The sequence below is a fragment of the Pantherophis guttatus genome, chromosome 1 (assembly GCF_059756535.1).
Source record: "Pantherophis guttatus breed Tessera chromosome 1, ASM5975653v1, whole genome shotgun sequence".
Taxonomy (NCBI): Eukaryota; Metazoa; Chordata; class Lepidosauria; order Squamata; family Colubridae; genus Pantherophis; species Pantherophis guttatus.
The window spans coordinates 19,723,577-19,738,950 of record NC_142063.1 but is presented as its reverse complement, the minus strand read 5'-3'; the positions used below and the strand labels follow the sequence as shown (position 1 = coordinate 19,738,950).

Here is a 15,374-nt window from a genome sequence, read left to right as displayed (position 1 = left end):
TATCCTAAACCATGTTGTTTAACCCCAGGCAACTTTAAGATGTGTGGACTTCAACACCCAGAATTCCCATTAATCTTGCTTGGGAAACTGTCCTAAACTACTCTATTTTGGCTCCTGCCCAACATTTTAGACCCCACCCCTCAAACTTCCAGTGTTTCATTCCAACTTCCCCTTTATCTCTCAAGCTCCACCCCTTAGACCTCTCAATCTGTTCCAGCCCCACCTTCTCAGTCCCAAACAAAAACAGCAATTTTCTTTAGAACTGTCCATAATTCTATTTTTAGTTTCTTTCCTCAGATACCCTCCTGCTGATGGGGAAGCAAATCCAATTTCCTATCTTTCTCGCCTGTTAGAAAAACAAAATGCAGCAGTCAGGAGCCTTACGTAAATCCAAGAACAGATCAAAGAGTGCAGTTAATTAATTACTTGCATGTAGGCAGGGGTAGGCGTAGTCAGTGACACACTGACATCATTAGATTGGAAAAGAATGAGGTTTTTTTGTGCATTTAGGGTCTTAATTTTGCCACAGTTTTCTGAGAAAATATAAACAGAGCCAGTTTAGTGTAATGGTTAAAGCACCAAGCTAGAATCCAAGAGACTGTAAGTTCTAGTCCTGCCTTATGAGGTGACAATTGGGCCAGTTTCTCTCTCTCTCTCTCTCTCTCAGCCCAACCGACCACACAGAGTTGTTGTTGTTGCTGTGGGGAAAATAGGAGGAAGAAGCATTATGTGTGTTTCATGCCTTGAGTTATTCATAAAAGTAGTAGATGTGGGTGGGATATATAAATCTAGTCCCTCAATACACAGATACAGGGACAATCATATGAAGTTTTAAAAAATCAGCAGTTTTGTCACCCAATCTCAGTAGCACAAGTTCAGACTGTTCAGGGCACCACCAATATGGGAATTGGGTTGTGGCAGGGGCATTAAAAGTCAAGATGATGGCTTTGATCATATGGTTGAAGCAGCCATCTTCAATTTCTGTCTCTCTCTCTCTCACGCACACACAGACATTTAGACACATTGTTTTGTCTTATTTTATTTTCCCCCCCGTGCTCTTCCCTTACTTCAAAATTATCTGGTTGTGATGGCATTGAGCTGCGTCTCACTTTGTTACAAGTGGTCCATGAATCCCTGCATATCTGCACAGTAAGCAAACAGAGGAGTTTGATGCATTTATCAACTAAATTATAGGCTACAAAACAACTGTGGATGGCTTTCCAAATTTAAAACAATAAATACAAAACAACTCTAAAAGAAAAAAAAATCTATTCAAGGAGCAAAATCACCCTTCCAAATTCCCCAAATCTTCTATAGTCCATCTGTCCCACTCAAGCCCAGTGGGAAAGTCATTTAGCTTATCTCCTTCTTTGAAGTGTTTTATCAGCTCACATGTCAGGGAGCTAAAGGCCATATTTTCCATGCCCGGCTAACAGATGAAATCCACTGTGTTCCCATTAGTTTAACTGAAAGCACTGGGTTTCTTCTGCCAATCCAATCTTGACTATATGCAGCAAAATGCACGTTGCCAAAGGTTAGGCAGTCTGAGTGTCAAATTAAGCAGTAAAACCAGTAAAACCAGTGAAATTCAGCTCAAGAATTAGGTGCCTCTGTGTGTGTGTGTGTGTGGAATTAGCCCATTTAAAGAACATAGGATTTTTATCTTTGCTGAGTAAAAATAAATTCAAAGCCCATGATAAATTAACGAACGGCTCCAAATTAATGTCTGAAGAAATAAATCCGATGCAGGAAAACCCATTCCCAGCTTGTAATTGTAAATGGAATTTCCATCCCTGCAGGAACTGAGTTTAAGAAAAATAGTTCAGGCATGCATCTTAATTCCCTGAAGTTTTGCCCAACACCCAAGTAGATCTCAGGAGAAAATATTTTATCTTTTGCAGTGGAACAGAAAAGCCTTGTTCTAAATTTGAAAGTTCGATTTCTAACCTAGTGTCTTATTCTTTGTGATAGGGATAAATCCAGTAAGCATTACTGCAATGCACTCTACATGGGGCTACCCTTGAAGAGCATTTGGAAGCTTCAGCTGGTGCAGAACAAAGCAGTAGAGATAGTAAAGGGTGATGCTTGTTTGGCACATGTAACACCACTCTTGGTGAGCTGCATTAGTCTCCAATGTGTTTCTGGGTGTAATTCGAGGTGCTGGTTGTCAGCTTTAAAGCCCTTCATAGTTTGGGACTATGTTACTTGAGGGACAATCTCTCCCTGGTTGTTTTTACCTGTTTATTTCCGCAATCACTGGATCACCAGAACTAATCAGTGGACCTAAGGAGAAAGTTCCTGGTGAAACAATTAGTCAATGGAACAGCTTGCCTGTTGTTGGTGCTCCATCGCTGGTGGTTTTCAAGAAAAGATTTGACAACCATTCGTCCAGCATGGATTAAGGACTCTGCCTAGGACAGGAGGTTGGACTAGAAGACCTCCAATGTCGTTTCCAATCCTATGATTCTATGATTCACCTGAGACAGAAGTGGGCTTCATTTGTCTTGGTGCTTTACAAGTTGTAAGCTCATATGGTGAGGAAGAGCTCTTTTAAGGGGAGCTAATAAAAATGGCAACTAGTTTTCATCAGAAAAGGGTGTTTTTTTTCCTGCAAAGCATTTCCATTATCAACATAATTCAAAGTCCTTAATAGCAGTTGTGGTTTCCCCCTTCCACCAAGTAGAGCAAAAGAAAAAAATAAATTAATGACGGAGACATGAAGGTTTCGTCCACATGGTCTCCTTCCAGCACTCTTATGGAAACCACAGACAACAAAGGACACTGAAATGGCCAATAAAAGTGTGGGCGGCCAATTGAGAGAAGTCCCGCTTCTTCAGCTGAAGGCCTTCAGCTTGCTCAGACTGTCAGCATACTGGAAGTCAGTGCTGTTCTCATAATTGTACATGTCCAGCGCCACCTCACAGCTCTCCCGGACTACCTGCTCTTCATCCTTGGCAAACGCCTCCAGGGTGGTCAGGCAGGACTCCTTAGCAATGGAGCCCAAAGCCTCGGCGCACTCGTGGCGGACCATGGGATTCTCTGCCACGTTCTCCAAGGACGCCGTCAGCTGTGGAATGCTGGCTTCCTGCTGCATCTGGCCCAGCACATAGGCAATCTCATGGCGGAAGAGGGCACTGCCACACTGAAGGCCTGGGGAAAGAGAGAAGTCACCTGGACTAAGAGGGAAGAAGAGAACCTGCTTGGTAGTGTTAAGTGTGGTGGAATCTGACATTGGAATGCAGGAGGGAGGGGCTGTTTCCAAGGGAGCTAAGAGGCAGATCAGCACGGAGGGCCATTTGATGGTTATGCAGCCTGTGCTTGAGCCTGGCAAGATTAAAGTCAGGTCCAAGGAACCAAGAAGGCTTAATTGCTGAGAGAAGTTTCTTTATTGCTTTATTATTTTTAATGTTATTTTAATTATTTGCAGCCTTTCGTTGAGTGACTGCTTGAAGTTGCAACAGCACTGGAAAAAGCGATTTATGACCGTTTTCCACATGGAGGCCCGTTGCAGCATCCCCAGGGTCACATGATCAAAATTTGTTCATCAGTTGCTTGGCAACTGGATCATATTTATGATGGTTACAGTTTCCCGGGGTCACGTGATCTCTTTTTGTGACAAGCAAAGTCAATGGGGAAGCCAGATTCACTTCACAATCGTGTTACTAACTTAACAACTGCAGTGATTCGCTTAACAACTGTGGGAAGAAAGGTCATAAAATGGGGCAAAACTGAACAACTGTATCACTTAGCAACAGATATTTTAGACTCCTTTGTGGTTGTAAGTCAAGGACTACCTGTATCAGGTATATACTGTGAAAGTTTTAGGCATGATCCCTTCTGGGCCTCTTTCGGCAAACCAAGGACCCAATGCTGAGCTGCCTCTTAGCTCCCTCCTGCATTCCAGCATCGATATCTCAGGATTGGCTGTTCTGATAGCAGCGACTCAGGGATACAGGAAAAGAAAAGTGTTCCAGTGTTTATTTTGAGGCAGGCCCCTGGGTGCAGTGATTTGGGAAATTGGGAAATGTTCTTCCCTTGAAGGAGGAGGTGCTTCCTCCCTCAGAAATCAAATCCACCTCTCTAACTGGGCAGAAGAAGGATCCCCACAGCTTCCATTTCAATACCTGGGGTTGGATCCTCTTCAGTGGAGATACCAAAGACTAAACCCAGGGCCCACTAAATCTAAACATGCTCTGCCAACTAACGATGGTACACTGTTGGTTTTTAATTCCAAAGGTCACACAGGAATAAATATATATCTGAGGAGGAGGCAACTCCTACACATACAACTCTCTTTAGCTATTTCCTAACTCTTCCATAGAAGGGTGATGGGCCAATTACACTGAACTTGAAGACCCATGTCTGAGCCATGAACGGTGTACTGCGGAAGGCTTGGAGTTTGACCAGGTTCAGTCACTGAATCATAGTCTTTTTCCAAGAACCAGAAAGGGTTGGAGGGAGCCAAGTCTGCTGAGTGGGAATACCCCCATGGACTGGAGATAGGGTCAAGATGGATTTTTGAGGCTATTGGACGGAAGTGAGATTCCAAATAAAGAACAAGATGTACACTTCCAAATAGCTAAGCCTCTGTGTGTTTACTTGGAATTAGGACCTATTGAGATCTTACTCCAGATAACAGCAGGAAAGATCACCAGGCTGCCTAAGGTATTTGTTACATAGAACAAACAGAGCTTCTACAGAAGTTGTACCCTGCCACAAAAAGTTAAGAAGAAAAATTCATTTGAGCAGACAAGTATCAGTCTGCACAGCAAATGTGCTTTAAGGGAGGCTGTATTTAGCTGCAAAAATTCCTGAAACTTGTCATAATTTGCAAATTACATTACCACTATACATCAAACTATAATGAATTTTTAGTAGCATGAATTTCTCATTCATTATTTATATTTCAAATAAAGTGGGTGACGGGAAGAGAATAAAAATGGGTTGCCTGCTGTTAGCACAGCCTTATGCCAGAGTTCTCCACCGTTTCCAGCTTTGTGGTCGGGGGGTGGGTGGGTGGGTGATGGTTCGCGCAAGCGGCTGGCTGTGCAGCTCCATTTCCACTGCAACGTGCTTGCGCACCTGCCACTCATACAATAGGAGCGTGCACACATGTGCCAGCTGCTCACGCAAGTGAGGATGTCCATTTCCACAGCCTACTTGCAAACCCCTCACAGCCCACTAGTGGGCTGCAGCCCACAGATTGGGGACCCTGCCTTAGGCCCTTTCCCCTCTTACGATTTAAAGTGTTTTCCTAACATCACCCAGCCATCCTTGGAAAGATACAAAGGCCATTCTCAATACTGTTATTTTGATACTATATTGCGTCATTGAATCTAGAAGTTGATCTTAAGCACTAGTGAAGAAATGCCCCAAGAAAGTGGTTTTTAAATTTTTCCTTCTTTAGCCAAAACCACTTACCAGACAGTCCTTTTTACCCAACACATTTAAAAACACTTTTTTAAGGCAATGGTTCTCAATCTGTGATCTGCAGGACCCTGGGGGCCACCATGTTGTCACACAGGGTCCATGACAGTTTGACAAAATGTTATGATTTAAATCTTGAATTAAGTTTTGGTAGTGTGTGGCCATGGTCTATGGCCACAAAAGATACTTAAAGGGGGTCTATGGTGAAGAAAAGGTTGAGAACCACCACTTTAAAGAAATTTAAATATTCCTGTTGTGATTGGGTAGTTGGTTCATGTGTAAGGTGACCAGACGTCCCGCTTTTGGCGGGACAGTCCCGCTTTTGAGCAATTTGTCCCGCATCCCGCGGCGTTTTAAAAAAGTCCCGATTTTTCATTCTGCCTCCTGAGTCCCCGCTGATGGCTAGAGGGAAAAAAAACTGTTTGAACTCTTGCCGCGGGGCTTCAAAGGGCCGACCTACAGCTGATCAGTGTTAAAAAAAAAAAACCTTGGTATATTTGCGGCGCAAGGCAGCCCTCGTTTCCTGCCGACTCGGAGCGGTAAACAGCGTCTGGTTCAGGGAGCAGCCGGATTTTGCTCTCCATTGCTCTCTCGGCCCCCTGCAAGCTCTCATCTCTCGAGAAGCCCAACCAAAGTTTCCCGCGCCATTTCAGGGAGCGTTCCTCGAGAGACGAGAGCTTGCAGGGGGCCGAGAGAGCAATGGAGAGCAAAATCCGGCTGCTCCCCGAACCAGACGCTGTTTACCGCTCCGAGTCCCAAGCGACAGGAGAGGAGGGCTGCCTTGTGCTGCAAATATACCAAGGTGGAATCCTGATGCCGCCCTTACAGCGGAGAGAAGAAGCCGGATTTTGCTCTCCATTGCAGACACCAGATCGTAATGCACCACCTGCAAAAATGCGAAAATTTCCAAATGTAGCCCTGCCCTCTTACAGCTCTCCTGATGTTCAACTGTTGTCTCTCAAGGAGGATACTTGGCCAGCCTCATGCTTGATGTCTCCCACCTTGGCAGCTTTAAGACTTGTGGACTTCAACTCCCAGAATTCTCCACAATTCCCCAGAATGGGCTCGGCGGGAGTTGAAGTCCAAACGTTGTAAAAGAGCCACAATTGCCCAGCCCTGGGCTAGGGTAGGCTGATGCCGCGCGGATGGGAGGAGGGGCGGGCGACCCAGCAATTAAGTTGTGGTTTGGAGGTATATATGGGGGAAATTATTTGGTTTATTATTATTGATAGATATAATTAATTGATTTGTAAGAAATTGGATTGCATGGAAATAATTGGAATATTCATGTTCATATTGATTAATATACAAAAAAGATAGTTATATAACTAATTGATTTATATTAAAATGTTGAATTTGTATTAAACAACTGTATTACATAATTACATAATTAACCAATGTGAGGATGGATATAAAAATAGATGACAATGGGAAGGGGTATAATATAGAATAGAAGGGAAAAATTGAATTTGATTAAGATTAGAGATGAGGATGAAGGGTAATATTGGTTTTTTTAAAAAATAGATGAGGAATAAATATGGCAAAAAGGAAATATAGAAATTGTAAATTTAATTGAAATGACTAAACGCTGTTTAAATTTGTGAACCAGCCAAATATTCTGTTCAAAGAAAATACATTGTATGTTTCTATGTGTGTTTCTAATTACTGCTATTTATTCATATTTGTTCTCTTTTATTCTTTAAAGTTTAACAATTCATTCTTTATCTTAATATCTTTATATTTGTTTGGGGTTGGCTTTCTTCCCGTTCATCTTTTTTATTGTACAGCAATCTTTCTCCTCAAACCTACCACCTCTCTCTTTTCTTTCCTTCTTACTTTCTCTTCCCCCCACCCTCTTTTTCTCCTCCCTACTTCCTCTTCCTTTCTCCTCCTCCTCCTCTCTTCCTCCCTCTCTTACCCTCACTCCTACTCTAATTTCTCTTCCTTCATCCCTCTCTATTGCTGTATCCTTTAATGCATATGGACTACTCGGAGGGCTGAAAAAGTTATTTTTGACTGGTCTTCGCACTTTTGACCAGTCCTCGAACTTACGACTGTCCTCAAATTTTACGTTTTTGCCCTATCTTGTCACCATGGTGAAGAGAAGCAGTTGTGAAATGAGTGACATGGTTGTTAAGAATGCTGCACGGGCATAAATGTGAGGATGGTCATAAGTGTGAGGACCAGTCAAAAGTGTGAGGACCTGTCAGAAATGACTTTTCAGCCCTCTGAGTAGTCCCTCTACACATAGCCATGGCCACCCAGTCACATGACCAGCTAGCCACGCCCACCCAGTCACATGGCCTCCAAGCCACGCCCACACAATAAGCCACGCCCACAATGGTGTCCTTCTTACCAATGTTAAAATCTGTTCACCTTACCCTATACACATAGCCATGGCCACCCGGTCACATGACCAGCTAGCCACGCCCACCCAGTCACATGACCAGCTAGCCACGCCCACAAAATAAGCCACGCCCACAATGTCCCTCTTTACCAATGTTAAAATCTGGTCACCTTATTCATGTGTCATCACCCAAAGAAAAAGTCACTTTTACCCAATTTTAGGTAATTTACCCAGGTTTGGGATGCACTGCCCTAAGAGCAGCGCATTAGATACATAAAGAATCTCCAACTAAAGTAACAATTTCAGAAATGGCCAAGTGTAAGTGGGTGTATTCAGCATTTGATTCATTTATGATGCATTCCAGAAAATGGATTCTATGCTCCACCCCTTCAAAGAAAATCACAGCTCAGGAAAATATTCTGCCTCAGATTCTTGAGCCAGGCTTAGAAAGTCAGCTGCTTACCATCAGCAAGTGCCAGAACAGCAGCTTCTCCTCCAATGTTCCGTAACGCAAACATAGCTTGATAGCGCTCAAAGAGTGATCGTGACTCATCCAGCAGGGTGAGCCTCAGCTTCCCCACATCCTTCTCCTCAGCAGGAGGTGCTGGATCCACAGAGGAGTAAGGGTTGACGGCAGAGTTTGCCTTGTGCTCCTGAAACCATTCCAGCCTCTTCACAGCCAGCTGACATGTCTCCGCTACCTACACAGGAGAGCAAATGGACATGCGAAGATAGTTTTTGCCAGGGTTCAGAAGTCTTCATGGAAAGACAAGGGCTAGGGTGCTAATGGTAGCGTTGCAAGCTGGTGGTCAATGCTTTCAAATTAATGAAAAAGATCTCCAGTGGGAGGTAATGGCTTTACAACTTTCCCCTAAATGTAGGATTAAAAAGTATTAATAAATAATAGATCTAAAATTAAACAGGAGGATATTCCAAAATAATTTATGTTTTTTAAAAGGCAGAACTCTCTTTCTCATTCTTCTAACAGGTTTAAGAATACCATGAATAGCCAAAGGCAGGGAAAAGGGAGGATCATAGAAACAAATAAATCCAGAGTTCTCACTCAAGGCTCAAATATTCAGATTCAAATTATGAAGACTCGGGTCCTTTGAGATGTCTATATTTCTGGGAAATGTGGAAGAAAAAGAGAAAAAGAGGACAACCAGCAGCAAGGTGGATGGACTCAAGTTCCAATGATGGATAGGTTGGAAAATCTGAAGGACCAGGTTGAAAATCTGAAGGACACATAATCCTGGAGATGATCCAAAGGTGCTTTTTCAAGAGGCAACTGGAGTTTCTGGTTTTTCTTTGAAGAAATTTAATTTCTCATCCAAGAAGTTTCTTCAGCTCCAACTCCAGCTTCTTGGATGAGAAGCAAAACATCTTGAAAGAAAAACCAAAAAGTCCAGTTGCCTCTTAAAAAGAAACACTTTTGGGACAACCATGACTTGGATGACTGATAATCTCCACAGACAATCCTGGACAAGGTGGTTATTATGAGTCAACACCAACATAATAAATTAAAAACAATTGTTTCAAAATGTTTTATTATTCTGTTTTGGAACCATGTATCACATTTTTCAATTCAGCAATTTTGAAGGAGTTATTGGGGTGACGCAATGGCTCAGCGGTTAAAGATATTGGGTTTGTTGGCTGGAAAGCCAACAGCCCAAGTTCAAGACTCGAGAGTTTGTACAACGGGCTGAGCAATTGTCCTCGCCCTAGCTTCTGCCAACCTAACAAATGTAAAGTATGCAAATGCAAGTAGATAAATAGGTATCGGTTCGGTGGGAAAATAATAGCACCCTGTGATGTCATGCTGGCTACATGACTACGGAAATATCTTTGAACAGCGCTGGCTCAATGGCCCTTGAAATGGAGATGAACACTGCCCCTTATAGTCAGCAACGACTAATGGAGTAAAATGTACAGGGACTCTTTTATTAATTTATTTATTAATGGAACTTGTATGCCGCCCTATCTCCAATGGACTCAGGGCGGCTCACAACAATTGAAACAAAGCAAACAAACCATTAAAACAAAAATCCAGGTTAAAATTCACAAAAATTCAATAAAAACCAGTTAAAATTCTATTAAAACCCCCATCAGTCCAAGGCGGCCAGGTGCAATAGCCACGTTTTCAGGCCACGGCGGAAAGAGCAAAGGTGGGGGGCCACCCTGAGCTCCAGAGGGAGTTGATTCCAAAGGGTGGGTGCGCCCACAGAGAAAGCTCTCTCCCTAGGGGTAGATAGCCGACACTGTCTGGCCGACGGCACCCTGAGTAGGCCCTCCCTGTGGGAACGCACAGCTGTTGCTGGCTGCAGATGGTCCGCCAAATATCCCAGGCCTAAGCCATGTAGGGCTTTATAGGTAATCACCAGCACCTTGAATCTCACCCGGAGGACAACCGGCAACCAATGCAAGTCACGCAGGAGAGGTGTAACGTGGGAGTGTCGGGACACTCCCACCACAACTCGCGCGGCCGCATTCTGCACCAGCTGAAGCCTCCGAGTGGTCTTCAAGGGCAGCCCCACGTAGAGAGCATTGCAGTAATCAATACGGGAGATGACCAGCGCATGAGTGACTGTGCGTAGGGCATCTCGGTCCAAGTAGGGGTGTAACAGGCGCACCAGGCGAACCTGGGCAAATGCCCCCCTGGTCATGGTCATTACATGATCTTCCAGATTTAACCGTGAATCCAGGAGGATGCCCAGGTTGCGCGCCCTATCTACAGGGGGCAATACCTCACCCCCTATAACCAAAGATGGAATATCTTGTTCGAGCCGAGATGCCGGTACCCACAGCCACTCGGTCTTGGCAGGGTTACGCCGAAGCCTGTTTCTCCCCATCCAGGTCCGCACTGCATCCAGGCACCGGGACATCACGTCGAGGGCATCACTGGGCTGGTTCGGGGTGGATATAAAAAGCTGAGTATCATCAGCATATTGATGATACCTCACCTCGAAATCACGGATGATCTCCCCCAGCGGCTTCATATAGATGTTGAACAGAAGAGGAGAGAGGACCGACCCCTGGGGCACCCCACAAGTGAGGGGCCTCGGAGCCGACCTCTGCCCCCCGCCAACACCGCCTGTGAACGTCCCGAGAGGTAGGAGGAGAACCACCATAGAACAGTGCCCCCCACCCCCAACCCCTCGAGGCGTCGCAGCAAGATACCATGGTCAATGGTATTGAAGGCCGCCGAGAGATCCAATAGGACCAAGACAGAGGAGTATCCCTTGTCCCAGGCCCTCCAGAGATCATCCACCAGCGCGACCAATGCCGTCTCTGTGCTGCACCCAGGCCTGAACTATAGGAACTATTGATTTTCCTCATTCCCATATTTACCTCAACAACAGGATCTTCAGAATATTGTTTCAATATATCAAGTACTTTTGGATTTCCAATGGCACCCAAAGCTTCACCTATGGAAAAAAAGAAAAAAGTAGGAGAATGAACACAGGTCAGTGATGCAAGAATTCTTTGACATGTACAATCAATACAAAGATAACAACAGCAATAACTCTCTTGAATCCTTCAATCAACTGGTAGCCAAAGGTTGCTAAATTAAAAAAAACCACAAAATATAATCAGAATAATTATAGATATTCAAACCAAGGACAGCATAATGTACAGATACAATCCATCAAGACTGGTCATTGAAACAAATTTATTTCAACTACTGAAGGAAAGGAACACAATGCAGATGTGCGGAAAAAGCATTTACCCATATTAGCCAACAGGAATTATTGTGTGCCTTTTTTCCTAAGAAGAGAGATATTGTATTATTGTATTAAAATATTGTATTTAAAATCTTCCCCATCAACACTAAAATACTAGTTAAAACAACAGGTATTTAAAAGTATTTTGATCTTAAGGCAATGTAGCAACTATTTAAATGGTTGTATTTTGAGTTCCCATAGAAAACTGGGTAACATTGGGACATGCCATGTTCCATTTGAGAGGATTGGATGCTCCCTTCAGGTGGTTCTAACTGCAGGCCCCTTAAAATTGACCTTAGCTAACAGGAGGTCACCATGAAAGGGAGCAAACATCAATGCTCTAGGGCAGGGGTTTCCAACTTGGCAATTTTAAGACTTGTGGACTTCAACTCCAAGATTTCCTCAGCCAGCATTGGGCCCACAGGTCTTAAAATTGCCATGACTGGAGACCCATGCTCTAGGGCAGTGTTTCTCAACACACATCTTAAAGTTGCCAAGGTTGAGAAACACTGCTGCTGATGATCTTAACTATTTTCCTCTTTGAAAACTGCAATCATTATCAGGGACAAGGACAAAAAGTAAGCCAGTGACAATAACTTAAGATTCAAAATCATAGTTTGTTAGGAGGGTCTTAGGACTGTCTAAAATGTGTCATTTAAGTTGATACCGTTCTTGACAAACAATTGCTTTTATAAAGTTTTTTTTTTTTTGTTAGTTACATCTGTTCTGAAGTGATCCAGTCTTTGGGACCGAATGATGAGAAGAAACCCAAACCTGCAGAGGATTTCCTTCACTGGCTTCATGTAGACCAGCTTTCCTAACCAGGTGCCATCCTGAATATCAAGTCCCCTAACCATCTTCAACTTGACAGCAAACAGTTCCCCGCTTCTCACCTGCTTCATGGCGCACCATGGGTTCCTGACATGTGTTCTGGAGCACATCAATGAGGACTGGGATGGCCCTCTCATCCTGCATCTGGCCAAGGCAGTACGCCAGCTCATGCTTCAGGAGAGCCGAGTCATCTTCAAAGGCTCGACTGATCCACTCAATGGCAGCTGGACCCCCTAAATTACGTAAGGTGAAAAGTGCGCGGAAGCGTGCCTTCAAGGATTGTTTGGGGTTCACCAGAATCTGGCCAATCAATTCAACTTCTTTCTCTTTCACCATCATTTACTGCTTTGCTGGTCTGAAGATCCAGGGGTGTTGACTTTAAAAATCTGGAGGACCTAAACAGACAAAAAAATAATAAAAATGAAAATGTCTAAGCAAATGTCATCTTGGAAGCAAATCGGACCTTGTGTGTTTTTTTAGAATGGAAAAGAACAGCATTGCCATTTTTTAAATTCATATACTGCTCAATAAAACAAAATAGCAGCATAAGAAATCCACTACAAATCAGGACAATGTGCATATGTACATGATCAATCTGGAGCAATAATTGTACACAGATCTTAAATATAGAAAAATGCATGCACAAACCCATTTTCCTCATGCCATCTGTCAATCTTTCTTAGCTTCTCCCAGTAATTCTCTTTTCAAAATTAAAAATACAGATATTACATGCAAATTCATACAGGCTGCTTAATCTTTTCTCTTGCAACTAAGAAATTTGCCCTCTGGCTTCTCAGTAATGCCATGTTGTAGCTGAGAACCGCCACAAAAATTTTCTGCCAATGTTGGTGTCAGCGTTCCAGAAAACCCCCCACTCCAAGTAAAGACGTGGAAGCAAGCATTTTCCAAAGTCCTCTTTACTAAAATAGGCAAATTGGCACATCTGGGGAAAACCCGAATCTGAAAAGCCCGGGTTTTCCTTCAGTAAGTCAAAGCTCCCAAAACCATCCCCTTTTCCACCCAGTCGGTCACATGCTCCAATCAACGTCCGTTCCATCCCGATCCAGCCCCGACCACTCCTTCTCCAGATGTGGGATCGCCCTGACCTTGACCGACAGGAAGAATGCTATTATGTCTACTAACCTCCTCTCCTACTTTCCCACACATGAGAAGGTGGCAGCATTGGAGCTTCTGGCCTAATATGGCTTCCAAAGCTGACAGTTGGACTGTGTAATGCAATAAAAAGCACACATTGGAACATTACTGTAATTTGCCAAAATGATTATATTTGAGAAAAATGGAGTGACCAATGTCAGAAATAGAGACTGAAAAACAAGAAAAAACAGATCAATTTGTATACCTTGGTAGAATATTTACCAAAGATGGGAAAATGGATTTAGACATTTTAAGACACGTGAATGTCGACAGAAAAGTTGTTAGGTTGTATGTGGACCATTCCAAGGAATGAATGCCGGAAGAAAAACAAAAGCTGTTATGTAAAAGAGTGTGTTTGTGGCCAATGTGGTATATGAATGTGAGAACTGAGTAGGCCAGATGAAACAAGTAAATATAAGAGCCGGATATCTGTAGAGATTCTCAGTCATCCAAGTCATGGTTGTCCCAAAGGTGCTTTTTCAGGTGGCAATTGGACTTTCTTAGTTTTTCTTTGAAGACATTTTGCCTCCCATCCAAGAAGCTTCTTCAGCTCTGACAGGATAGTGGGGAATGGAAGGATTTATATTCCTTGCAGAAGCTTCTTCTGAAAAAGCACTTTTGGGACAACCGTGACCTGAATGACTGAGAATCTCTACAGACTTTTAGCTATACAATTTTGGATGAACACCCCTTTGAATGGTGTGGGAGTAGGAATGGATTTCCATTGGGGGGGGGGGGGATAGCAGACTACAGGAACCAGGAGCACCACTCAGGTGGCCCTGAGGACACAGATAAACCTCCAAGTGCTTCACCGACCCTCTAAAGCAGGGCTCTCCAAACTTGGCAACTTAAAGACTTGTGGACTTCAACTCCCAGAATTCCTCAGCCAGCTTGCTGTGTACAGCTTTGCTGGCTGAGGAATTCTGGGAGTTGAAGTCCACAAGTCTTCAAATTGCCAAATTTGGAGAGCCCTGTTCTAGGAATATAAATCCTTCCATTTCCCCACCATCCAGTCAGAGCTGAAGAAGCTTCTTGGATGGGAAGCAAAATGTCTTCAAAGAAAAACCAGAAAGTCCAGTCGCCTCTTGAAAAAAGCACCTTTGGGATAAGAGCCGGATGTAGTAAAAATCCAATTAAATGAATGTAAACTGAAAACAAATAAGAGTAAGATACAGAAAAGAATTGCGACAGATGGCCTGGTCAACCAAACGCCGTGTAAAATTGGGCAGAGAGGAAGGGGAAAACTGAGAAAGTTGAAGTTTGGATAAACTGTAGAAAGAAGATTCCAGAACAGGTAATATTCGGCTCTTCCATTAGTCCCTCAGGGCATGAAGCTCACCTGCCCCCTCCCGTTCTGTTTCCATAGCAACACGGAACCGCGAGGTCTACCCTACTCACCCGACCCTCACACGCGTTCTTCAGCGGCGCATGCGCACTCACCTTCGAGGAAGGGCTAAGGGGCGGACGGAACCAAAAGGCAAAAAGGAAGAGGGGACGCGAAGAAAAGCTGCTCCTTTCCTCCGGGCTGTGTATACTCTCGTTCTTGTTAAATATAGTGGAGGAAAAGAGGATAGAATGGTTTTTTTTTTCAGAAGCAGCTGCTTCAAATGAAACACAATATTATTATTTTTTCTTAAACCCTCCCCCCGAAGTCAACGACTCCGATGTGAGTGGAGCAAATAAAGCGCCATGCGCATTGGGACCAAAAAAAAAAAAAAAAAAGACGACTCCTCTGCCAGCTCATAGGCTGATTCGAAGGACGATAGATCTATACCTTTACAAACTCACCCTCGGCTTTTGGATTTGAGGGTTGACTTTGGAATTTTTTTCCCCATTTAACTCTACCTTCTTACTTCCTAGCCAGCATGCTTGGGCCACTCGTTTTAAAGTTG

At 43.7% G+C, this 15,374-nt stretch overlaps 2 protein-coding genes across 5 annotated transcripts; both read right to left on the bottom strand.

The window, feature by feature from the left end:
* Positions 1-1,023: 1,023 nt before the first annotated feature.
* Positions 1,024-15,218, bottom strand: DOHH (deoxyhypusine hydroxylase). Of its 4 annotated transcripts, none has more exons than XM_034437685.3 (5): positions 14,923-15,218; positions 12,390-12,722; positions 11,123-11,199; positions 8,238-8,475; positions 1,024-3,150 (listed from the first exon to the last, which is right to left on the bottom strand). In XM_034437685.3, the coding sequence occupies exons 2-5, from the start codon at positions 12,664-12,666 to the stop codon at positions 2,834-2,836; spliced, it is 909 nt and encodes a 302-aa protein (XP_034293576.1). In that variant the 5' UTR covers positions 12,667-12,722; positions 14,923-15,218; the 3' UTR covers positions 1,024-2,833. The 4 variants fall into 4 exon arrangements, with proteins under 4 accessions (XP_034293576.1, XP_034293575.1, XP_034293574.1 ...); XM_034437684.3 differs by having other exon boundaries at positions 14,881-15,168; XM_034437683.3 differs by lacking the exon at positions 14,923-15,218 and adding an exon at positions 14,822-14,912.
* Positions 8,806-10,805, bottom strand: LOC148116344 (uncharacterized). Its single transcript, XM_087894031.1, has one exon. It carries the CDS (start codon positions 10,768-10,770, stop codon positions 9,880-9,882), a length of 891 nt encoding a protein of 296 aa, XP_087750157.1. The 5' UTR covers positions 10,771-10,805; the 3' UTR covers positions 8,806-9,879.
* Positions 15,219-15,374: the final 156 nt, after the last annotated feature.